The 27,235-nt window shown below is 38.9% G+C and overlaps 2 protein-coding genes across 3 annotated transcripts in view; both read right to left on the reverse strand.

The window, feature by feature from the left end:
• Positions 1-27,235, reverse strand: part of gtf3c6 (general transcription factor IIIC, polypeptide 6, alpha) — a 1,355,101-nt gene that overhangs the window by 308,418 nt on the left and 1,019,448 nt on the right. The gene's annotated exons all lie outside the window — the stretch shown is intronic.
• Positions 1-27,235, reverse strand: part of kcnj14 (potassium inwardly rectifying channel subfamily J member 14) — a 39,946-nt gene that overhangs the window by 5,099 nt on the left and 7,612 nt on the right. Inside the window, exons 2-5 of one of the 2 annotated variants that reach the window (XM_079837319.1) lie at positions 14,335-14,406; positions 13,786-14,158; positions 11,338-13,678; positions 1-257 (exon numbers count right to left, since the gene is read on the reverse strand). The exon at positions 1-257 is cut by the window's left edge and continues 61 nt beyond it. In XM_079837319.1, the coding sequence (XP_079693445.1) occupies positions 1-257; positions 11,338-12,375 (1,295 nt within the window). In that variant the 5' untranslated portion in view covers positions 12,376-13,678; positions 13,786-14,158; positions 14,335-14,406. Of the gene's footprint in view, positions 258-11,337; positions 14,159-14,308; positions 14,407-27,235 lie in introns of both variants that reach the window. The other variant, XM_079837318.1, reaches the window with a different exon arrangement.

Here is a 27,235-nt window from a genome sequence, read left to right on the forward strand (position 1 = left end):
GAGGCCAGGTAAGAAGAGCGGCATTGGGTTGTCATGGCAGTGGCCTCCACCATGCCCTCCAGAATCACCACCACTTCCAGCTCTTTGTCTCCCTCTAGTGTACGTTTGTCCATGTCAAAGAAAGGGCTTTCCTCATCAATTTCGTGCACGATGGTCACAGGTGACACCAAAAAGATGCGATCTGTTCCCGTGTCAAAGCCGACATTGAGGTCTGCATTGTCCAATGGCAGGAACTCACCCTCAGGGGTCACCCGTGGCTGCAGCAAAGGTCAAAAGCAATGTTCATTTCACACAGTTTAGTGTATTGTTTGACAGAAATGCCATAACATACCAAACTTTAACCGTTTTTTCTACCATTTTAAAACATTATAAATATGTATTTAAACATATTGAAGGTTTATCAACCTAAAATATGGTTTATCAGCCCTTAAAAATAATTAGCCTGTATAATTCAATAAAAAAATCTGACTATGCTTGGATAATTTGCATAAACTCAGCATTTGTCCTCAACATTAACATTGTTAAAGCATTGTAATACCCTGCAGCAGTGTTACTTTTTTATCTTCTCATATTTTAGTCAACACTGTTCTAATTAAAATGGCTTAATTATCGCTAGGGATTGTCTTTTGCGTCACGTCTTGACAAAAAACAAAAACATTTTCACCCGTAATTTCGTCATCCTAGTTGACTTGATGATATTGTGTCAACGGTAAAATCTCATTGGACCAAAACTGAGCTGCACATAACTGGGCATCCCATTCGGAAATGTAATATATGTACATATATTATATAATATATGTCCCTATCCGAAATACCCTTAAAATTATTATTATTATATATACATATATTAAATGATTTATACGATGACTTTTTATATGGTACTGTACGTAAATGCCATATATGTAACGAATATATGTCTAATTTATATATGTACATTTATATAACCAACATATATGCAAACATTCAGTATACTTGTATAGGATTTTAAATGGATTTATATAGTGGTGTTTGAATCCTGGCATTTCATTCTAGTTTGGTTTTGGTTCAGGTTTCGGACATTAATGCTCCATGTGTTTATTTATATGTCAATATATGGAATTGTTCCAATTTCTAATGGTTTCATAGATGTTTATATATTGCATATATTGATATTTCATATATACACATATATTACATTTTCGTATGGGATCAACCAACTGTAATTGTGTTCCATTATCCATCACACAAATATTAAATATCAAAGCATCCAGAGCACCTGATCAGGAAACTGTTTAAGATTATTAAAGCTTATACAGGAAGTAATTACATTCCTTTTTTTCCCATATCTGTAAAATCACAGAAAACAACAATGATTGTATGTGTGTACTGTCTTCGCTTATGTTTTTTTTTTTTTCTAGTCTTTTTTATTCAGATTAGGCAATAGGCAATAACAAATATTAGAGTGTTTTTCTTTGGGTCTTGTCTGATCTTCATGTTCAAACATCTCATCATCTAACCTTAAAACATTAAAACCTGTTAGAAATTTATTGCAAACATGGACACGATAAAAAAAGACAAACATAAACACCATCCTCACAGACATAACACACACTTACACAATGACACATTCAGATCTACATGTTTAAGACAGACATCACGATTTCATTCACTGTTAAACAAAACATACTGACACAAATACATTTAATCAGGCCGTTAAATTAAGTCATACACACACACAGGGCAGATATAAGCGAGACAATGGTTTGCTCTGGTAAAGTTAATCCCCTCTGCAAATCTTATAAACCTCCAGTATGAGGTTGAAGAAAACAAGCCCTCATTAACCACACCAACTGTCCAGATGTCAATCTCTCGTTCCTTTTCTCTTTCAATTGCTCTCTCACATTTCGTCATGTATTCTGCCTTAATGTATTAACTATGAACTAACCATGAGCAATACATCCTTTACTGTATTTGTTCATCTTTGTTCACGTTTGGTAATAAAAATACAGTCGTTCATTGTTTGTTCATGTTAGTTCACAGTGCATTAACTCATTTTAACAAATGCAATTCTTGGTTTTAATAATGTATTGGTAAATGTTGAAATTAACATTAACAAAGTTTAATAAATTCTGTAGAATTGCATTTCATAATTTGTTCGTGTTAACTAATGTTAAAGGTGGGGTAAGTGTTATTTCAAAAATGGTTTAGAAAAGTGTCTTGGGCCAAGGACCAAAACAAACTTGTAGCCAATCAGCAGTAAGGGGCGTGTCTACTAATGACAGGGAGAAGAGAGCGCTCAGTGCACGTCATTATTCAAAATACACAACACAGGACGGACATTAGCCGAGCGACGTCAGAAAGAGAGAGATGGCAGATAAAAAACACGTGGAAAATGTCTGTGGAACAAAAGAAGGCTTACGATTAGGCAAGAAGTATCAGCTTTCCAATGCTGGAGAGAACTCAAGGAGCGAAGGCCGAGGTTGCTTTATTTCTTCATGATTGGCGAGTAACATTAATTTTGTTTTGTTTCACAGAACTAATATATGCTAGATTTTGCTTGAATATGCTCGTGTGTCATGTTCGCTTGTTTGTCCATTTGCGATCGTATCGTTCACTTCAGTGATGATAAAGACCCATTCATTTCCACATCCTATAACATTAAACCACTGTCTGTTTCAAGCGTCAGCTCCCAAAGCGTGTCCGAAAAGTAAGATAATATATGTTTGTTTCCTTTGGTTCCTCTTTTCGTGATCGATATAACCCTCTATTCTTGTCATAATTGTATTATGTTCGTGCTCGTGCTATCGAGTTGTTCATGAGAACTGTGTTTGTGTTTTTGGGATGGCTTTTTCACTGAACATTCGCCCTGGAATACCATAGTAACACACATTGCTTTCACTTATTGATGACATCATATCCTCGGCCGGCTGGCACAGCAGATTTCGCCATAGTCGTTGCCTGGGTTACGTATGTGTGGGGCGGAGCTATCAAAATAGGGGCGTGTTTGTTTTGGTGATTTGAAATCACATCGGTTACCAGAAAGCACTTACCCCACTTTTAATATTTATGTGTAAACAGAATGTTTTTTTTTGTTGTTGTTGTTCATAAAACAACATTCATGTGAAATAGAAATCTGTTGTAATATTATAAACATCTTTAATGTCACTTTTGGTGAATTTGATGCATTCTTGCTTACTAACAGGATTCATTTATTTCTTTCAAAATAAATACATAATTTACAATGTAATACCGACCCAAAACTTTTGAATGGTAGTGTACCTTCACAGTTGGACTTGGTCTTGGTCACACCACATGACTTTGATCTGATGGACAAAACTTTTAAATCTATGTAAGCAGTGAAGCAATTGTGTAATGGAAAATTTCTTTTCAAGAATATAATTCTTTAAATTGGGCTTTTTTCTTTCATGACACATTTTGCCACCCAAAAAATATCAAAATTCATTTTAATTCAGAAATCAACATGCTCATCACAGAAAAGGTATAAATCACTGTAATGTAGACGTGCCGACACAGTAATACGATATATCATGATAATGAACATGCACAGTATTTTAATCATGGCCACTTCAACAGTGAATAATTCCTTATTAAGAATTCAGATTTTTATAGTGCATTTTAAGAATACTTTTCCATCAACCTGTTAAATTTCCAACATAGCTCTATGCTGCGTGCGTCAAAGAGATGTGTGCACGTTATGACAAATCGGGTCTCTATCAACTATTAGTTAATGATTAGGCTATGCTTAAGTACATACAAAAAATATTAATTTAAAATATGCATAGGTTACTATATAGTACATAATACAACAAATTGAAAATGTATTTCGCTTGATAAACTGTTCATTAATTAATTAATATTTAATTGATATGAACAACATGTAGGGCGAGTGCAATGTAGGGTAAGTGGAAATACGTGTATAAATTAAGATATCAGGCTAATCGGGTATCTGTATGCTACGCTAGTGCATAAGCTAACTAATACAGACATTAATGGTCATTATAACTTAGTTCAAACCATGGACGTTTGTATTTTTTAAGACCAATGATATTGGACCCACTCACTTTTACCGTCTCTAATTCAGCGCAAATGTCTGTTCACTTTTCAGAGCGCCGTCAGTCAAATTCATTCCACTTGAGGAATGGCCAAATAAATGAAACTCTATTATGCTTTTTAGCTACAGTCTTTACTTCCACACTGGTGCTTCCTAAAATCCATTCCAGAGTCCATATTAATTAAACTTAATTCCGTGTTTTCACTCGCACCCACGACACAGCAAGGTAAACAAAGCATCTTAGAATATCTGCTGCTCAGGTGGGTCTGGCTGTGTGCTCACATACTGTCAATAAACAAGCAGGTATTTAAGTGAATGTTCATTATTTGCTCGCTTGTTGCTTTTAAAGGCATGATGTAGTCTTATTGTATAGTAGGAGTTGTAATCAGGCATTAAGGAGAGTGCCTATTAAAAGTGAATCGAGCCAATAAGATGGTTTGGGGTCCTAACAGAGAACCGATTTCGAAGAGGACTTGAACGAGCGAAGGAGCCGTGCTGAATGAAAATGCACATTAACTCTCTGACAGTAATTGGCGCTGATGGAACAGAAAAGCAGGTGTTACCCCGATAACCACGTAAATAAAGCAGCTGCACTACTTTCTGTTTCTGAACAGCATTTGATGTTTTAAAAAGCCATTCAGATTTTTGTATTCGCTATGGTGTTTATCACAGCACCAAATACTTAATATTTAAAGACTTTATAGTCAAACTTCTTTTTCAAACTTCTTTTTACTTTAAGGGATTAGCTCACTTAAAAATGAAAATTTCCTGAGAATTTACTCACCTCCATGTCATCCAAGATTAGGGATGAAACGGTATGGAAATTTAACATCACGATTATAGTGACCCAAATTATCACGGTTATCAATATTATCACGGTTTTGTTCAAACGAGATGAAAGTGTTCAAAAAGAACAGATGCACACACTTAAAACATTTCAACAAGTTTTATATTTGAAAATCAACAAACAACAAATAAATCAAGCAGCTCTATGCACTTTTTTAAGCTAGATTCTGTGGGATTTCCTTCCTTAATGGCCGTCGTCAATAGCAACGCATAACGCATAAATAATAATAATTTGTCGTAAATATAATCTCTAATATTATCTCTGATGAGAATATTGCTTGAGAATATATTTACAGTGTTCAGCAATGATGCATTTAAATCTAGCATATTTTGTGTTAGAGCCCAAACAGTATCCAAGTGAAATAATGCATATCCATATTTCCATATGATTTGACAGTTTATTTTATTAAATATCAAAATGTGTGCATCATACCTGACACCTAAATGATCACTTTACAGTCAGTTTTATGACGGTCATTCTCTTCAAATGCTGAAGTTTGAAACGTGTAACGTTACCAATGTTGTATGTAACTTTAGAGACGGTCCCTAAATTCACCAGCGTTATGCCAGTCATGTCAGATGCGCTGTGCTTCTGCTGTTTTTTTAAAACCATTTTCGCTGCTGAAATAGAACAAAAACAGTACAACCACTATATGATGAATGAATCTCCTGCATACATCGCACGTTTATCTCTGCTTTTAGTGTAGATTTCAGCGTGTAAGAGCGGCGCGCGCTCTGAATGAAACTCCGGCTAATCTGAACGCCTCTGATTATGAGACATTGCATTCATAAACTCAATAGAAACACGTGTGAGTGGTTATAATGCGCAACGCGATTATAACAGATGGCTTTTGAGAAGACTATTATAAGTTCAACAGCCAGAGTGACTAGTGTGCAGCCGAAATAACGTTACACCCGCAAATGGCGGTTGTTAATGTCAAGCCTTGATTATTATCCCTTAAATGTTAGTCTTGACTAAATTTGTTCGTTCGCTTCACGTTATTATTTCCCAGATGTAGTTTTGGTATTGAGGTCAAAGTCCACTTGCCGTTCGTAGTTTTGAAGTGTTTCCCCTATTACAGTGACTTTCTTCTGGCATGTTCTGCAGACAGGGTGACCATCTTAGATTAAGTTTCCCTCAGGACTTTTGTAAAAGCCAAAATATGACCACACCTCAGATTTGGTCCTTTTAGAGGCTGAACAATCCCCAGAAGTGCTGTCACTGCCTTCTGCCATTTCTTATCATTCAAAAAACAGCGGTGCTGCGCCTGACTGACGCTGACTACACAGGATTTACCGCGAGTTTTCACAACCGTGATAATCACACGCGGTTTTAATGATAATAACATTTTATACGATATTACTAACCGTCACTAAATTTGATCGTGGTTTATCGTGAAACCGGTAATCGTTTCATCCCTATCCAAGATGTTAATGTCTTTCTTTCTTCAGTCGAAAACAAATTAAGTTTTTTGAGGAAAACATTCCAGGATTTTTCTCCACATCATGGACTTTTATGGCAACCAAACCAACCGGTTGAAGGTCCAATAAATGCAGTTTCAAAGGGCTTTGAATGGTTTCAAAGGGATCTGCGCAATCCCAGCCGAGGAATAGGGTCTTATCTAACAAAATGATCAGTCATTAAAAAAAAAAAAGGATTATACTTTTTAACCTAAATTGCTCATACCATGGATTACGTGATCACATTGGAAAGGGACATGAGACACAGCCCGCGGCAACAGTGTAGAAGTAGCCCAATTCCGCGGAAAAAAACGGGACTTGGCAACACTGACTGGCAGTGTGAAAGCTCCCGCTCTCCACGCGCACAGCACCTGCTCTGCCACCGCGCGCAATGTGAAACCGGCATTACAGAGCGAACAAAGCACAGTTTTATTCGGCTTCTGTTTAAAGTACTCCCACACTTTTGAATGTCGCGGTCTGGCTTTATATGATAAATGATCATTTTCACTATGCCCGGGAGCAGAAGCTGCCATTATTCTAGATCTTCTGTTCCATTCTAGAACGTAAATAATGTGCCGCCGACGCGTCGACGCATTTCACGCACGTCGACGTATTTTCGTAGTCGACGTCATCGACGACGTCGACGCGTCGTTGCAGCCCTAGTTCATACATACCATTCTCATCGCTGTGCGTGCCATATCTCTGTCTGACGCACCCACCGCTAGCCTAGCTTAGCACAAAGACTGGAGGTAAACGGCTCCAGCTAGCCTACTGCTCAATAAGTGACAAAATAACGCCAACATTTTCCTATTTACATGTTGTGATGTGTATAGTTAAATTGTGTACTAAGACCGACGGATAATGAAAAGTTGCGATTTTCTAGACCGATATGGCTAGGAACTATACTCTCATTCCTGCGTAATAATCAAGGAACTTTGTGCCGTACCATGAGTGCAGCGGTGCAATTATATTACGCAGCGCCTGAAAATAGGCTAACTTCCGTCAACATAACCAACGTGACAACCTGTTTGCACAGGGAGTGTCCTGGGGACTATTTTCAGGCGCTGCATAATATCATTGCGCCGCTGCACTCATGGTACGGCACAAAGTTCCTTGATTATTACGCAGGAATGAGAGTATAGTTTTATAGTACATTTTACGTCAGTCTTAGTACAAAATGTAACTACACATCACAACATGTAAATAGGAAAATGTTATCGTTATTTTGTCACTTATTGAGCAGTAGGCTAGCTGGAGCCATTTACTTCCAGTCTTTGTGCTAAGCTAGGTTAGCGGTGGGTGATTCAGACAGAGTTATGGCACGCATGGAGATGAGAATGGTATGTATGGACTTATCAAACTCTGGGGTATACGGGGAATAAGCTAAAGTCCCAAAAAGTTGGCGTGTTCCTTTAACTCTGGCCACCAAAGTCTGCTTTCCAGCAGAGTTTAGCTCCAACCTTCAAACTCACCTGTCTGTAACTTTCTAGTAATCCTGAAGACCTTGATTAGCTTGTTTTGGTGTGTTTGATTAGGGTTAGAGCTAAACTCTGCAGGAAAGTGGATCTCGAAGGCCAGAGTTGAGAACCCCAGCCCGAATATTGATTGAAAATGTTCTGATTCTCTATTATTGATCAGTTACACTTTACATGTTAGTAGGCCTCTAAGGCAATTTGACACTTCCAGGTTTTTGGCTTCCGGACTGGCCTGCATTGCATGCGTAAACTTTTTTCTGGTAACACCTAACAAGATTAAGTTCAGGAATCAAAGTCTTTGTACGAATTAAATATCATGAAAATGTTTGAACCGTCTTGACGAGTCTTTATTACTGAGACTACAAAGCTCTAATTAAGAGCTAAATTTAAGAACTAATTCATAATGACAGCACTTAACTTGGTTATATCATTCTCCATGTCTGTTTGGTGCGGCTGTGCATTATCACATGATGGGAAAATCATCGGCTGGCAGATCCCTCCTCACGCAGACCTGATCCGCTGATTTATAATAAGAAGCAGGACCGCTCGCACCCTACCCTGTGTGTATATGTTTCTGATATATCTATCATGAACACAACACTTTTGTCATCTCTCAATGATATTTCATCTCATTCACTCACATATGCTCCTGTCGTCTTAAAATATGTAAATATGCACAGTATTAAGAAACACATTAGTAGTATTGCTGCTGTTGCACATTTCATATAGTTACTCTGCTTACTATAGATTAATGCAAAGACTGTGATTAATGTATGTTGTATACATTGTGGTCTAGGAAATAATACTCTCATCATTTTAATCTGTCAGGATTAGTTGTAATATACTCTTGAATGCGGGATATAATGTTTTGAGATTATAAAATGCTATATATATATCTGCTATCTATTTCAAGCATGTATCACAACAATACTACCGGTATGTAACTAATCCCGACAGAATAGAACCGTGAAACCAAGGCATATATATACATTGAGGAAAATAAGTATTTGAACACCCTGCTATTTTGCAAGTTCTCCCACTTAAAAATCATGGAGGGGTCTGAAATTGTCATCGTAGGTGCATGTCCACTGTGAGAGACATAATCTAAAAAAAAAATCCAGAAATCACAATGTATGATTTTTTAACTATTTATTTGTATGATACAGCTGCAAATAAGTATGTGAACACCTGTCTATCAGCTAGAATTCTGACCCTCAAAGACCTGTTAGTCTGCCTTTAAAATGTCCACCTCCACTCCATTTATTATCCTAAATTAGATGCACCTCTTTGAGGTCGTTAGCTGCATAAAGACACCTGTCCACCCCATACAATCAGTAAAAATCCAACTACTAACATGGCCAAGACCAAAGAGCTGTCCAAAGACACTAGAGACAAAATTGTACACCTCCACAAGGCTGGAAAGGGCTACGGGGAAATTGCCAAGCAGCTTGGTGAAAAAAGTTCCACTGTTGGAGCAATCATTAGAAAATGGAAAAAGCTAAACATGACTGTCAATCTCCCTCGGACTGGGGCTCCATGCAAGATCTCACCTCGTGGGGTCTCAATGATCCTAAGAAAGGTGAGAAATCAGCCCAGAACTACACGGGAGGAGCTGGTCAATGACCTGAAAAGAGCTGGGACCACCGTTTCCAAGGTTACTGTTGGTAATACACTAAGACGTCATGGTTTGAAATCATGCATGGCACGGAAGGTTCCCCTGATTAAACCAGCACATGTCCAGGCCGTCTTAAGTTTGCCAATGACCATTTGGATGAAACAGAGGAGTCATGGGAGAAAGTCATGTGGTCAGATGAGACCAAAATAGAACTTTTTGGTCATAATTCCACTAAACGTGTTTGGAGGAAGAAGAATGATGAGTACCATAAACACCATCCCTACTGTGAAGCATGGGGGTGGTAGCATCATGCTTTGGGGGTGTTTTTCTGCACATGGGACAGGGCGACTGCACTGTATTAAGGAGAGGATGACCCCCATGTATTGCGAGATTTTGGGGAACAACCTCCTTCCCTCAGTTAGAGCATTGAAGATAGGTCGAGGCTGGGTCTTCCAACATGACAATGACCCGAAGCACACAGCCAGGATAACCAAGGAGTGGCTCGTAAGAAGCATATCAAGGTTCTGGTGTGGCCAAGCCAGTCTCCAGACCTAAACCCAATTGAGAATCTTTGGAGGGAGCTCAAACTCCGTGTTTCTCAGCGACAGGCCAGAAACCTGACTGATCTAGAGAAGATCTGTGTGGTGGAGTGGGCCAAAATCCCTCCTGCAGTGTGTGCAAATCTGGTGAAAAACTACAGGAAACGTTTGACCTCTGTAATTGCAAACAAAGGCTACTGTACCAAATATTAACATTGATTTTCTCAGGTGTTCAAATACTTATTTGCAGCTGTATCATACAAAAAAATTGTAAAAAAAATCATACATTGTGATTTCTGGATTTTTTTTTTTAGATTATGTCTCTCACAGTGGACATGCACCTACGATGACAATTTCAGACCCCTCCATGATTTCTAAGTGGGAGAACTTGCAAAATAGCAGGATGTTCAAATACTTATTTTCCTCACTGTATATATATATATATAATTTAGTTTTTTTAAATGCTTATAAATAAATGCTCGACAGCCGGTTAATTATAAACACAATTTGAGCACGGTCTGAGTGGCCGTAAAAACTAATTAATTTCTTTGTAGATTATAACAGCAACTTGAAAAACAGACAAAACAGAAAAGAAGATATATTTGAGAAAAGAGCATATAATGTAATAGCCGCAGACCCGTAGTGGAACTAACTTTACACAGCGATGAAGTCATTTCGAATTCTTATGAAATTGCCCTATGTTTGTATTTTTATTGAAATATAAATCTGCAAATAAAAAAATATATAAAAATGGTTCTATTAGTTAAGATGAATTAATTCATTAGTTAACATGCATTTAACATGAACTATATTATTGTTATTTTTGTTATAAGAAAAAAGTGAGGAGAATAATTTTTTGTAACTTAAGTCAATACCGTGATAATACAATATACAATAATAAAAGCTTCAGCAATTTGCATTAAATGAAAAATTGATACCGTCACATGCCAACTGTAATGTAATGTAATGTGATGTGTGAACTTATTCTATTTATAACATTTTTTAACAAATGAATAGACAGGACAAAAAATGTGGTTACTAACTCTCATTAGTGTATTAGGTGAGTATTAGTAGACTGTTAGGGGTAGGGTTAGTAGAATAAGGGTTTAATGTTAGTAGAATAAGTTGACATGTACATGCAAAGTTATTTATAGTCCGTAGAATGTCTGTTGGAGAACCATCACAATAAAGTCTTAAACGATATTAAGCAGACAGTCTACTAATACTCTATTAATACTCCAATGAGAGTTAGTTGACATGTAGGTACAACATTACTTATAGTCAGCAGAACATCTAAAGGGGACAAAAATGGTTACAGATACAAAAACAAACACACAGCGTCTCACTGACCTTCAGTAGCTGTGCTCGTACATGGGCCTCCACCAGGTGGCTCTTGCGCAAGTTTCCCACTCGCCACATCATACAGAGTTTCCCGTCCCTCATGGCCACCACGGCCGCATCCGAGAACACCAGTGTCTCATTGCGCTTCTTGGGCTTGGCGATCTTAGCCATTACCGCCCCAATGATGAAAGCGTCGATGATGCAGCCCACAATGCACTGCAACACGACAGCAAGCACCGCCAGGGGGCAGGCCTCGGTAACGCTCCGGAAGCCGTAGCCTATAGATGTCTGCGTCTCCAGAGAGAAGAGGAACGCCGCCATGAAGCTGTTCACCTGCTGAAAGCAGCGTTCCTCTGTCTCCACCAATGTCTCCACTGGGCCAGAAACCCCGGCAGGTTGCAGAGGAGCAAAAGAGGAGGAAACAGACGAAGGAGAAGAGGAAGATGATGCCAGGGGAGCCAGATCCCCGTGAGCGGCAGCAATGAGCCAGAACGCGAAACCAAAGAGAAGCCAGGAGAGCAAGAAGGAGAGGGTGAACACCACGAGCATCCAGCGCCAGCGGATGTCCACGCAGGTGGTGAAGAGGTCGGTGAGGTAGCGCTGGCCCCTTTCGCTCATGTTGACGAAGGTGACGTTGCAGCGCCCGTCCTTGCCTACAAAGCGGCGCCGGGGCCGGCGGGACTGGCCACGGCGATCGCGGGGCAGTGGGGGCGAGAGGGAAGGCGAGGATGATCTCTTGCTCCTCTCCCACCTCCCTTCTGCCCCAGACTCCCCCTTGAGTGCCGAGCCACGTCCTCCTCCTTCTCCTCCCCTCCTCCCTCCCCTTTCTTCATCCTCCTCCACATCATCATCCTCATCCCTCTCTCCACTCCTTCCTCCATTGCTGTGATGAAGGTTGAGCACTTTGCCATTGCAGTTGGGAGAAGGAAGCACGCTCGAATGGGAGAAAGTCACATCGTCACTTTGCGCCAGTCTCATGACTTCCTCCTCATCCAAAGGTGTGTCCACAACCGCACTGAAGCGCCGCTTCACCCGAGCAGCCCCCATTACTGGCGACAGCAGACAGACCAAAAAATGTCTGGGAAAAAAGAAGCGTACAAAAGTTTGCCAGATAAATCCAGGTTCAAAGTGGATTAAAAAATCGGGATGCTTTAGTGAGAATGCTCGCGGTGATATAGATATATCCAAAATATGAGTCGTTGATTGAATTCCTCAGCAAGGCTTATGGCCTGAAATAGTCCTTATTGTCATTCAGATCCCGGCAACCAATCGTCGCCCAGAGACGGAACACAATCGCATTAGAGATCATCTCTGACATCATCAGAGTCCCTCTTTTGAAGATTCACGTAGTCTCTACTTGAGCAATCTGTCCACCATAGGTAGCAGTCAGCTATCAATAAACCAGTATTCCTGTATTTTATTTTTTTAAATTTCCAAAGTTGTTAGATGCAGTGAATAAAGAAAAAAATCAATGCAGTTTCTCAGCTTTAAAAATAGTTTTGACAAGGTCAGTTGGTGGGCAGAGACCAGACAGGGAAAACGGTGCTGCTTTAGGCCTATGTGCAATGTATAGCAACTACATAAGAATCAGAGCAACTAAAAGGCACAAACAAACAAGGCGAAGCTCAAGCAGAGCAGAAAGATGCAGAAGGAAAGAAAGGAACTTATATAACGTGAAGAGAAAAACAAACAAGTCTCAAGCTTTAGAACATATAGGGGAAGTTGAAAAGAACAAATGTTTGACATGCATTAAAACAGTCTAGAAAATATGTGTGTAATAAATAATAAAATAAATTAATATAACAGCATGCATATACAGACCAATTTTTCCCTCTAGGACCTCTTCACATTTCCTTATTTAAATGGACGGATGTTTAAAGACACAAGAGAGACATGCAATTAATATAAAAACTGGTCAGCATTTCCTAAAACTCCACAGTTGTGATCTCTTTGTCTTCGATATTGAGCAAATATAACCATGGAACACAGAACAAGTCCATTTCCCAATCAAATTAGACATTAAAACATGTAGCATTCTGTCACAGTCACGTAATCCATCTCCAGTCTGGTTTCATCCGGTTTCAAGGCAAGAGCCCAGCTCTCCAAAAGAAAGGGTAATTTTGCTCTAGACAAAACGTGAAGTTCTATAACTGAATAACTGGACAATATCTGATAAAGAAAGTCCATACATATACAATGGGAAGAGGTTTAGAGTGAGATGAATTATGACCTGTTGATGTACTTTGACCTCTCCAAAAGCTTGAAAATGCTAGACGATGCTTTGAGATCTTCTTCAGAGTCCAAATCCAATTTGGTCATCAAAAAAGCACACGCAATTGTTGAAATATCCCTAAAAGTGAACAATAGGCCAGACAAGGATGAGCTGAAGCACAAATCAATACCTTCAAAATCAAGTGATTGAGGAACCAAAAGTTCAGACCTGATAAGTGGTGTTACCTTTTCATAAACCTCCTTTTAGAAACCTGTTGTTCGAGGCTTAATGAATTTAATAGAAAAGAGAATCTTTAAAAAAGGTTTCTATTCATTAAAAGTTCACTTGCAGAGGAACATATCAAAGGATGAAATGACAACAACAAAAAAAACACTTAAAAGAGAATCAAACAATTGGAGTGTGGAAAACGAACATTTCTAAAGTGAGAGGTGACCAAATGGTTCATCTTCAAATATCTGCTGCCCTCACACTGACATTTGTGGTAGCATATATCCAGAGCAAATACAACTCAACAATAGTTTGGCAGGCCCCTGTCACGTTCCTTATTATTTGAGTCTGTGGTTTTTGCGTTGAGGACATCACAATCTCTGTTAACTCCTAGAGAGAAAACATGATATGAAAGTTAATATGAAATTAAAGGCAAGATAAAACTAATAAAAAATGTCTCTATGTGACAGAAAACATGCTCAATATATACTGATTATGTCTGATTATTCAGCTCCAAGAAAATGTCACAATTCCACTTACAGATTCATAAACAAATGGAGAATTACCAGTGCTGGCAGTTAACGAAGTGCATAGATCATCCTTGGCCTTCTTTCTTTGCCCATTAAGTCAGCAGAAATCTGATGCAAAAGATAAAATATAAAGTAAAATATTAGTGTCTTCCTAAAAGAAAATTGTGTCTTCCTCTGTCCCTCAAATTCAATTAAAATAAATCAAATACATACAAACAAAACCTGAGTAATTTCAAATTATCACATCATTCGTTTATTTATAATATACAGTATATATATATACTGTATAATAGTTGATGCCGGGCTGTAAACACAACAACTAGTGAAAAGTATTGTAACATTGTAGATTTTGAAAGAGGAGTCCATATAATCGTGACAGTATGTAATTGTTTAAATATTACATGTGGCAGCATTTTACCTTCATTTTGCAGACATTTATATAACCTCTTCAAACAGAAGCAAGTCCTAATTGGGAACTAAAAGAATAAATGTAAAAAATGGGGAATTAAAATGATATTGTTATACAGTGTGTGTGTGTGTGTGTGTGTGTGTGTGTGTGTGTGTGTGTGTGTGTGTGTGTGTGTGTGTGTGTGTGTGTGTGTGTGTGTGTGTGTGTGTGTGTGTGTGTGTGTGTGTGTGTGTGTGTGTGTGTGTGTGTGTGTGTGTGTGTGTGTATATATATATATATATTATATATATAAATTCCATTCTGTGTCACTAGTTTCACATAACACACTTCACCACGGCCCGCAGCGTGTCTATTAAAATGTATTATATGTGGCCCGCCACGGATCATTTACAAGTCATGCAGTTTCACGATGTCACCGCAAAGTGGCAGTACTAGACTTTAGGCCAGGGAAACAGCGCCCAAAGCGGAACGAAACAGCGCTGCTTGTGCTCTGCGCATCTCGCGAGCTCTGACTCTGAAAAAATGTGTTTACCTGCTGAGTGTCTCCATCACGCGCCCACTAAACAGCCTTCGAAGCCCGTGAGAAGTGTTCGAGTTCAGCGCTGATGTCTCCGGTAATGAATCTCTCTGTGATTTGATTTAATTTAAATCCAGTTAAACAGCGCTGACTTAATAAACAACACTAACGTGCAAATCAGCTGAGCCGATTCAAAATAATTTTCAAACAACAATTCGCATTTCGAATTCATCATGCGTTTACTGTGGTAACACCTGTGACCCTGGTAATTTGTCAGAAATGTAGGTTAATATCTAATTTTATTTAATTTGTAATGTAGACATGTATTACATGAGTAATAAAGGCCAAATTGCAGACTATTTTTTGTCATAAACTTGCAGTTTTGTGCATTTGTATTTATATGTCTATAGACTAAATACTTTAATACTATTCTATATATATATATATATATATATATATATATATATATATATATATATATATATATATATATATATATATATATGTATATATATGTATTACTTTTTGCCTTGTGCGCCCTGCAAAAAATGCTGTCATTTAGTATTTTTGTCCTGTTTCTAGTCTAAATATATCTAAAAATTATATCTAAAGGATGTTACGAGATAAGTAAAATGACATTAGATATTTTTTCTTGTTTTCTGGAAAACGCTATTTAATTGAAGTGAGTTTTTGTTTAAAATAAGCTAATATATCTGCCAATGGGGTAAGAAAAATAATGTTTCTGTTTGGAATCTTTAAGGAAGATTTTGGAAGATTATTTTTCTAATCCATTGGCAGATAATTTAGTTTGTTTCAAGCAAAAACTCAATTCATTTAGATTTTTTTCCCCAGGAATGAAGAAAAAATATGTAATTTTCCTTAGTAAAAGCATCTTGATTTAAGAATTTTTTGATATTTGGACTGGAAATAAGACAGAAATACCAAGTCAGAAATGCATGTTTTGTAGTGTGGTTTTACCTGTGGTGATCTAAATAGAGCACTTATTAAATTTAAATTAGAATAGAGTTCTAACTCCGTAATAATATTAAAATTTCACCCATTAAAACTTTTTGGTTGATGAAAGTTTTACAGATATTGTTAAATATCTATACATTTCCTGTGTCCTATCTCAAGCTACTCTACTGTCAGCTCAAGCTTTTGTCAAATATATATATATATATATATATATATATATATATATATATATATATATATATATATATATATATATATATATATATATATATATATATATAATAGAAAAGGGACCGGCCCCCAGGTATGTCCACAACATCAAATCCGGCCCCCTTTAAAAAAAAGTTTGGACACCCCTGAAATATGGCTTTAAATATAACACTGAAATGGCTTTGAATATAACACTGAAAGCTAAAATATCCAGTTAAATAATTTTTACTTTAAATTCAAAAAAGTTTTGCTCAGTACTTTCTATGCCATGTGTGTTGTTCACTAAATGATCTGGAGAGTGTTTGCGCATGTCACACCTTATTTAATCACCAGCTTTTGACCTCTTTAACCTCTACACGCTATACTGTAACCCAGGCTAGTGTGTGTGTGTGTGTGTGTGTGTGTGTGTGTGTGTTCATGTTTTTCTGTCCTGGTGGGGACTTCAACACTGTTGTGTCACTGTGAGGACCTAAATTGAGGTCCCCTTTAGGAAACAAGCTTATAAATCTTACAGAATGAGGGTTTTTTTAAATGCAGAAAGTTTTCTGTGATGGGTAGGGTTAGTGGTAGGGTTAGTGTAAGGGGATAGAATATACAGTTTGTACATTATAAAAACCATTACGTCTATGGAGAGTGCTCACAAAGATAGCGAACCAGACGTGTGTGCGCGCGTGTGTGTGTGTAAATATTCTGTTTCAGATCACTAAACCTATTGATTAACACATAAACCAACCCTGCAGAAAATTGGCGGAGAGCCATTCTGTTGATTGACAGCATTCATGTTCTCTCAGCTAATCGTCCACAACAGTTAGTTACACTCTCATGGTTTTGAAGATTGTTACCTTTTCTATTCCTTTTAGCATGTAGCTGTCATGATTTTACGTTTATTTATTGTTACCACCATTTTATGCTTCGGTTACACTTATTTCGATATTCCACTTTAGACATTCTACTAACTATAAGTACCTTTGCAACTACATGTGAACTACTGTAAATCTCATTCATTTGTAACTACATGTCAACTAACACTCATTAGAGTATTAGTAGACTGTTAGGGTTTAGGGTTAGTAGAATAAGTTGACATGTAGTTGTAAAGTTACTTATAGGCAGTAGTATGTCTGTTGGGGCCATCATGAATATAAAGTGTATATGCAGATATTAAGCAGACAGTCTACTATTACTCTGACTCTCTCACTTTTTCTCTCCTTATCACTCTCTTTCTTATGCTGGAGGTGTGTGGTGAAATCTCCCATGCTGCTTATGAAAACTGAGTGCTACTCAAACACCCCTGATCTTGTCCAGCATGTGCAGCATTTAGAAGGACCAAGATACGGGACCAAGGTCAGCCTGATATGCGGACGCTCTAGAATAATTGCTGGCAGAGAGCCAGAACAGCAGTGCCAGGCTTATGTCGGGGTGCACTGATCAGACAGCAATTAACAGGAAACTATCGAAATCTATGCAAATCAGCTCAAAGGTTACACAACAATCAACGTTTGCATAACATAATGTTCCATCTGACCCCAGAATATTACAAGAAGTTGCATTTAAAAAGGAGCACAATGAAAGCATTTTCACAATTGTTGCATTTTCACTGTTGTAAAAATGTTCCAGTACTCCATATATAAATAACATTATTTTCTCCAGCACAAGTAGTTTATTCTCTCTTACCCCCTGGAACTCAGACTGCATCCATCACTCTGTCCATCCTGTATTATCTCTCTCTCTCTCTCTCTCTCTCTCTCTCTCTCTCTCTCTCTCTGTCTTTCTATCCCTCTCCCTGATTACATGTCCATGTTCAAGTTATGAAGGGAGATTAAGGTCCATGTGAAAATCAATTCAATAACATTACGTACTGTGAATAACCTTTCGATCTCTTCCTCTCTCACAGACTCTCTCAGGCCTCTTTCACCTTTTCAGAAATCTGTTGAGAATAATCTTATCGAGAAATGTACGCTATTATTACATCACTGATGTCATGCAGATTTCAATAGTACAGTATGTGAAAGTTATTTTACTTCAGCCAGGAATGACAACACATACAATGTAAAAATGGCAATTGGCAATTACCACTTTCTACAACGAATATACTGTATGTTGGTTTTTACTAAAGACACTTTACAGATAAGCAACATTCCTTTAATTTCTAGTATTGACCATTTTATGGGATCAAGAAGCAGATTGCCCACCTGCATTTACTTTCCGCAAACATTCTGATAACCATGTTTGTGAACAACACCAGGATGAGTAAATGATGACTTCATTTTCATTTTAGAGTGTCTTTAAGAAGAATCAAGACACTCTAAAATGAACATGAAGTCATCATTTACTCACCCTGGTGTTGTTTTAATCCTCTTTGCCCTTCTTTCTTGTATCATTTTTAAAGAGATTTTCCCTAAAAGAGCAAGAACAGATTTGTCTTTTTCAAGATGTCATTCCACCCGTGTGTTTCTGGATGGGGTCGTTCCCTGGCCCCAGCTGATTATCAAGATTACTGCCTCAAGTGTCTGGGTCATAAACACGCTGAGGTAGTGTTCGTGATTGAGTCATACCTACCACGGGAAGATGACCATTGCGATGTTGAGATCGAGACTTGAGTATCTCGAAAAAGGTGGAGTCCCTTCTGCTATCCTAATCTATTCCTCTGCCCACCAGAAAGCTAGTTTGGTTGATACTCAGGGTCAAGGGGGGTGCTAGGGGTCACCCCTTTGGCCACCCCTCTCACAATTGCTGTTTCTGTCTCTTTTTTTTCTTGACAAGAATTGCGTTTATTTAAATGCAGAATCATCAAAAATACGAACTTTCCTGTTTACTGTGCTCACGGCGCGCTCTCTTCAATATCAGGTGCAAATGTGGCGGCACGCTGTATATTACTCATAAAGCGCAAAAGAAACTATGAGCATGCAACCTTATAGTTCTGTCGTAAATTAAGTCATGAAATAACCAAAAACTGCATCAAAACTGTGTATGCATGTATGTATTTGTTATCTATGAGTCAAAATATTCTGCTATGTGAGATCACAATATAAGGCGCAAGCTAATATCTAATTTTTAATGCACAAATAAATGTGAGCACTGCGCATTCGTTTAATTTTCATATATGTATCATATTTAAATGCATAAAATAACTCGTTTTACATTCTGACATTTATGTTCTGCTCCACCCTTATTCACATTATTGCACATTGGGGATTCAAAAGAGAACAAATTTTTTCCCTTTGTTCTGAGTTTAATTTAGGTATGATTTATGATTAGGCAATTATTTATTTTGACAACTAATATAGAAATTTAAAAAATATAGAAACTTTCAGTGTTTACTTTTTTGGTTGCAAGTTTGTCTGTTTCACTTGCAACCGAAAAAGTTGAAGAGATTGTTGAAGAGTTCATCGATTATATAAAAATTCAATGAAGGTTGAACAATGTATGTAGTTATCTGCATGTCCCATTTATGAAGATGCAACAATGAAGAACAAGCTATTGGGGGTTTTGAGAACCAGAACAAAACTGACTGAGCAAGTTGAACTTTAGCTATAGTGTGAGTTTATTCATATGCCTGGAGGTGAGGAATAATAATAAAAAAGTCAAATTCACTAATATCTCAATTACAATTAAGTAAAAATGAACTGTATTCAGTTGTGTTGTAGGCACTAAAAAAAAGTCCAGTACATTATAGACAAACTCATTTTTATGAAGATAATGAAGATTTCTGTGCAACCCCAGACTGGTTGCTGGCCACCCCTATGAAAAAATCCTGCCTCTGCCACTGCTCAGGGTGATCTGAGGGTTACATTGGGGGCTTTCCTGCCGGTTCAATCCCTGTGGCCAACCCTCTATCGCATCACAACCTGTGGAGCTTCCGGGTGGTGGTGCTGGTCCTTCACATGGGGGACCAGCATCTCATTCGGGGCTCCGCTGGAGGATCAGTTGTCGATCGCTGCATTGGAGGGTGGGCTAGAGTCCTCCGGGAATGAAGATTCAGCTGCTTTACTTCCTTTGGAGAGAGTAACGTTGTTCGAGTCTGACCCAGAGCTGACGGCCATGCTTTCCAGGGACGCCGCAAGGATTTGGCTCGGGTGAAACCCTCCACCGTGTCCTGAACGCTCAAGGTTGGATCATTTCTTTCTCTGGCCGGGAGATGCTGAACAGCAATGTCCCACTCTGGTGCCTTTCTTCCCGGAGGTGCATGAGGAGGTCACAAAGTCGTGAAAGGCACCTTCTTCTGCCCGAAGCCACTCCGGCGCCTCCTCCACTCTCACTACCCTCATTGATGTGGCGTCCAATGGATATGTGGAGATTCCCCAAGTGGAACGTGCAGTTGTGATGTAGCTATGCCCACAAAGTGCTGCCATCTGGCAGGGTTGCCAGTCTTACAGTGCTGCTGGACAGCCCTCCTCCGCCCTGTACGCCAAGGCCCTCCTGCTTTCTTTCTTGTGGGAAGGGCTGGAGTGCAGGCTGTCTCCCTCCACCCTGAAAGTGTATGTTGCCGCTATCGCCACACATCATGATGCAGTAGACAGTAAGTCCGTGGGAAAGCAAAGTCAGAAGGTAAAACCCTCCTCGACCTCACCTCATCCCCTCTTGGGGGTTGAGTCAGTTGAGATTAAGATCTTAGGTGTTTCTCAATGTCAAGGATCCTTCCTCTGTAGGACTAGTCCTTCCAAGTCACTTCCTTCAGAGGCTAGGTGAGGCTCCTCTTTAGCATTCGGAGAACAAGTAAATGGAACAGGCTTGCAAGTGCGCGTCAGCCTCATTACGTCAGTGAAAAGGTCCATTAGCCATCAATAACGTCATTTGTATAATCAATACGGTTGTGATTTGTACTGGCATTTAAAAGTTAAACTTTACTTATATTTACTACGGTTATAACAAATGTTTGGTAACGTAAATACTTACACTTGAAAGCATATTGCCCCGTTAACACTCTGACTCCGCCAACTTCCGATATTTTGTATTTTTTGAACAAGATAGCAAGCTGCGCATAGGATTGTGGGTGATTTGAGAACGCTAAGTGCGCAAAGTCTACTCGTATGCATCCTTTCCTGTATATGGCATATTTTTCGAACGAAGGACTCAGACCTTGGTTGAAATTCCGAGGATCCTCGACATTGGAACAGCCCTTCGACGGACGTCGATGACGGAGCATCCTCGGAATTCTGGCTTCCAAGGATCCTTCCTTGACATTGAGAAACGCCTCTTGTCTCTTAAAGGGTCACTTCAGTGGTTTAGCATTAGGCTTTGTATCAGTAGAAACCTGGTAGTATATTCAAATTATGGTACTTCCCCCCCCCCCCCCTCATATCCCCCTGAGACGAGAGAATCATGCATTTTATTTCTGGAAAAAAAATTTGGCCAGAGGCAAACACTACAGCCACTAGATGGAGCTGTTCCGCATGTTATCAACACGCCCATAGGGGAGAGATCTCACGCACAGAATGTAACGTTAAGACAGACGGCCGAACGGACATTCATAATAACGGAGCGCGGTGCAGAGTAAAGTGAGTGTTTCAACTTTTCAATTAATTCTTGTGATAGTTTAGCTTCCATATGCGATCTGAAAACGTGCCAGACTGGTGCTTAACGTTACCTCAGCTCTGCTCAGCTCTTCGTGAGGAGTGAAATCTGACTCTTGCTGCATCTGTGTCGTGACTTTCGTTCGGCTCACTCACACTTTACTGAAAACACGCGTTCAGTTTTTAATTGTCGTGTTTATTCTCTAACTGAACAAAATGATTGTATTACTATGAAGATCAAAACGACGGTGTACGGAGTGGCTTCGTAGGGCAGCGAAGCAAGTGCATTCTGAGAGTTGTTGTCTTTCATCCACATGAGACAAAAATAAATTTTCTGTCTTTTCTCAGTCTAGAAGGCACCAAATTCAAAAATAATTTCACATTTCTACTACATAAATGACCCAGTTTAAATACAAAGCTTAATGCTAAATCACTGAAGTTACCCTTTAAGACAGTGCTCCTGACCACGTTCACTTCCATTAAGAGGGTCGGGGAACTTCAGGCATCTTCGGTCAGCGAAACATGGCTAGAATTCGGGCCGGCTAACTCTCACATAATCCTGAGAATCCCCACCACTCCCTTCAGGGACCAGGTAATTACTAAACTAAATTAAATACATCAACTAAATTACTGATCTGCCCACATTGTCACTGTATGATGATTGAAATGAGCTAGATGACATCACCGTTTTCTCCAGAGCGGCTGTACAGCCGAATCAAATTCTGTTGCATTATTTTCCTGTTTAACACTGTGAAGCTGCTTTGAAACAATCTGCATTGTAAAAAGCGCTATATAGGTAAAGTTGACTTGACTTGACTTGAACTTGCAAGCGCTGCCCCCGGAGGAGGCAGACCCAGGCCTGGCGTTGCTGTGTCCTGTTTGTGCTCAGAACCTCAGAACAGCTCTTTGTCTACTTTGGAGGCCAGCAGAAGGGAAAGGCTGTCTCCAAACAGAGGTTGGTTCATTGGAAAGTGGTTGCCATCGTCTTGGCGTACCAGTCCGAAGGTGAGCCGTGCCCCCTTGAGGTGAGAGCAAATGGTGTCTCTCTGGCAGACATCTGTAAAGCTGCGGGATGGGTGACACCTAACACGTTCACGAGATTCTACAATCTCTGAGTAGAGATTGTTCCTTCCTGTGTGTTGGCTACAAACAGGTAATATGCGGGGAAGCTGGTTCGGTGTCTCGCTTGCAGTGCTATTCCCCTCTGAGGACAGGATATGAGTGCCTATTTTGCTCCCCAGGTAAGTTTCCCATCTGGCAAACCCTGGATGAAGTTACTCCAGCACCCTTCAACAGTCAGACACCAGGTCTAGCACTTGTGTGTATGCCCGGTTGGTCAGCCCCTGTGCTAGACTAAGTGTCCATATGTTGTGATTTTCCTCTGGGTGATCCCAGGTCTCTGTAGCGTCCCTTTCCATTTTGGAATAGGCATACTTCCCCAGTGTTATCCAACAGTCTCATTGTATAGGGCAAGAAGGACCAGCAGTACTTGACGTTCTCCGTGTAACGTCATGTCCTTTTCTCCACCCAACAGTGGGGGGGGCTTACATGGGGCACTGGAAGGCACAACGATTTTGGTGTTTTTCTTAGGGATTCCAATTCGTCAGTCACGTGATGTTAAGTCGAACGACTGATAGTAATGTAACCCCCGTTCCCTGAAAGAGGGAATGGAGACGTTACGTCCCATTGCTACAAACCCTGTGCAACCGCTAAATGGCCAGGATACGTCCTCTCCTCGGCTCAGTGCAAAACTTGAATGAGTGAGTGCAGCACGTTTCATTATGGGGCGGCAGTGGCTCAGTGGCGGCAGTGGCTCAGTGGTTCATGTAGGTTGTCTACAAACTGGAAGGTTGGTGGTTCGATCCCCAGTTCCACCTGACCAAGTGCCGAGGTGTCCATGAGCAAGACACCTAACCCCAGCTGCTCCCGACGAGCTGGATGGCGCCTTGCATGGCTGACACCGCCGTCGGTGTGTGAATGAGTGTATGAATGGGTGAATGTGAGGCAAATGTAAAGCGCTTTGGATGGCCGTAGGTCTGTTAAAAGTCCATTTACCATTTATTTACCATTATATAGCTGTATCACAGGGAATCATTTGCGATGCAAATCTCACTCGCCAATGTCCATTGGCTTGTTTTGTTATCACTTGAAGGTGATTGGGTTCTCAGCCAAGATCCCAGTTCGTCAGTGAACTATGACGACAATAGACTCTCACGAAAGTGTAAGGTTTGTTTTTCACCAAAGAAATATTTGGAGAAAAAAAAGAAAGGCAATTCTTATTGCATCTACTAAGATAATTTGAGATTTTTGTTTACTTTTCAATAACTCATAACAGTCAGTGTAATTTGGTCATGGCTGTAAGTTTTTTATTCACTAAATAGAAAAAGCTCATAAGACTAATTTGTTCAGAAATCGGACATTACTAGATGCACAGTCAGAGTATTGCACTGCACATTTTGTATGTCTCCCATATTTGACACACCCACTTCAGGTCTTGCAGTCTCGGATAATGAGTTGAATCAGGTGTGTTAGATGAAGGAGACATACAAAATGTGCAGTGCTGGGGGTCCTCCAGGACAGGTTTGAAAAACCCTACCTTACGTGAACATAAACAGTTGAGAAAGGAAATTGGATCCGGGCAGCTCTTAAAGTGACAGCAGCCTAATATTCCTGCTGTCTGTCTACAATTCATGTAGCATTTCTTATTTAGCGCTTTAAGTTTTTAGGTAGGTCTATTTTAGTTGAATCTTTGTTCTATTGAAGTCCTAATGCTTGTAATTAGTTTATTTGTTCTTATTTTATCATTGACTGTTTGCATGTCTTCAGTAAGCTTGAGGTTTATTTTGTTGTCGGGCTAGTATAAGTTTTTTGTGTTATTGACATTGGTGACAATAATTATGAAATGTCTATGGTATCAAAAAAATGTATATTATAGAAAACTTATTTAAAGCAAAAATGACTATATCGTGATATCGTTATCTTGAAATAAAATTACTCATATTGTGATATAAAATTTTGGTCATATCGCCCACCTCTAAAATAAGCTAGTAAGTATTATAGAATTAGCCTATTAAATGTCAGGGTTCTGTCACTTCTGTTCAGCATATTCTTGGTTTTGTGACAGAACTCTGACATTCCCGGGTTTGTCTTGTTTTTGTGTGAGCACATGGCTGGTATTTGTCGTTGCTGGCCATGTGCTTGTGTTTGTCATGTTTTGTGTGAGCACATGGTTTTGTCACGTGTTCCTTGTGCCATGTGCTCTCTTGTCTATTGTTCTGACCCCGCCCCTCTTTTTACCTGATTATTGATTGATTTGCCCCACCTGTTCTCCCTCATCACCTGCCTTGCTTGTTCACTTTATAGTCTCCTTGTGTTTGCTGTTCTATGCTGGATCGTTGTCTTCTGTTCACTGTCTTTGTTCCTGTCATGCTTCTTGTTCCTGATTGTGGTACGCTCTGTTTTCCCCCTCGTGGGTATTTTGTGGGTACTAAGTCCTCCCGCAATTGAGTCCTCCCTCCTTTCCCTTCCACAACCCTGACAATTAAACTTCTGCCTGAACCACATAATATAATGTACATAATGTACTGTTTTGTAGAAAATGTAAGCCTTAGGCGGGCTATCCTTTATTATCCTTTAAAAAAAAAAAAATTTAAATTGAGAGCAAAATTTGAAAATCTCTTATTGACTGATGTTCAGAATTCAAAATTTAACCACGAGCAATTACATCGTAATATTTGCATTCAGAATCACAACTGGCTATCTTTCTTGCATCTATTTGCATACTAAACTGTTATTGGTCTTGTCATCATTGCATATAATGAAACATTTATAACTGCTTTTATAGTGCACAAGTGGTTTATTCTTGTGAGCATCAGAATGAACACAAGACTTGTCCTGAGTGTCATGCTAATGTTGAAGCGGCACAATTTAATTTACACAGAACCAACGCCTGAGACCTACATTAAAAAATTCAGAAAATGCAAATTTAGTGAATAAAACATTACTCACAAATATCTAACTGTTAAAAATGTATAATGCTTATGTACCAAGCTCAGTGACTGGTTGCATATAGTATACTGTAATTGGTATATGGAGGAAATACATGCTAAGCCACCTGCAGCAGAACATATGCAGTAATACAACAGCCCACATACAGCATGACCAATCCATAGTGTCATCGATTCCGCTATGCCGCAAAATGGGGCCACAAAAAGTCCATGCATTCACATGGCCGGGCTGTGTCTCTCTCCATTTCCCTCTCTGGCTCACTCTCGATTTCACTGTGCAGCTCTCTCTCGCTTACTTTTATTCTCTGATTTGCTGTCTTCTTCTATCTCTCTCAGCCTAGGTATGCCAGAGGCATGCGATGAGATTATAGTGATCCAGTCATCCTACTGAAGCCTGGCTGGAAACTAACTTGCGTTAATCTGAGTGCAGTAATGAGAAAGTATTAACTACAGATAACATCCCCACTCGCTGATTCTCTCCACAATAGGCTTCAGTACAATCACCTAATCATTAGAACCTAATGTATGCAAAGAAGAGCGAGACTACTTTTCTCTTAAACTGATAAATGAGGAATGATATTTTTTAAATCTCAAAGGAATATTCCAGGGTTCAGTACAAGTTAAGATCAGTTGGCAGCATTTGTGCCATGATAATGGTTAAACATTTTTGATGGTTAGAGGTTGATGAGATGAGGCCAATTCGTAAGTATTAAAATACTGCCTTTTTTTTATAGTAAAGCCACACAATGCACATAATTTGTGTAAATATGATTTTAATGTGAAAAAATGTTTACTAACCTTTTCTATGTAAAGATATATATAAAATTTTACAACTTTGTTGCCACGAGAAAATGCTTACTATTTTTTGTGTAACGTTATATCCAATTTTAAAACCCTATATCCAGTCCTAAACCCTTAAAATAACAGCTTCAAAGCTCAAATAATATGCAAGTTTTAAATATGCAAATTAATGTATTAATTGTAATGTATTAATTATTATTAATTTAAAAAATGTATTAAATTATAAGATCTATTTTGTGTTTAAAACCTCCAAATTTGTGTCCCATTAAAACCACTTCAGCTCTGCAGCATATTTCGAATTTTTTAGAGAATTAGACATATCTGAATTTAAAAGAGCGCCCTACCCACATACATTGGAGTAAATTGATAAAAATTGTCTAATTTTACAGAAAACACTCTAGATTTTAACACAGTGGTGGAATATTGCATATATTATATTGTATTTATTCACAATTTTATGATAAACATATATAAAAAGTCATATTTTGATTTATTTTTTAATTTATTT

The sequence above is a fragment of the Gobio gobio genome (assembly GCF_949357685.1).
Source record: "Gobio gobio genome assembly, chromosome: 15".
In the NCBI taxonomy this organism is placed as follows: domain Eukaryota; kingdom Metazoa; phylum Chordata; class Actinopteri; order Cypriniformes; family Gobionidae; genus Gobio; species Gobio gobio.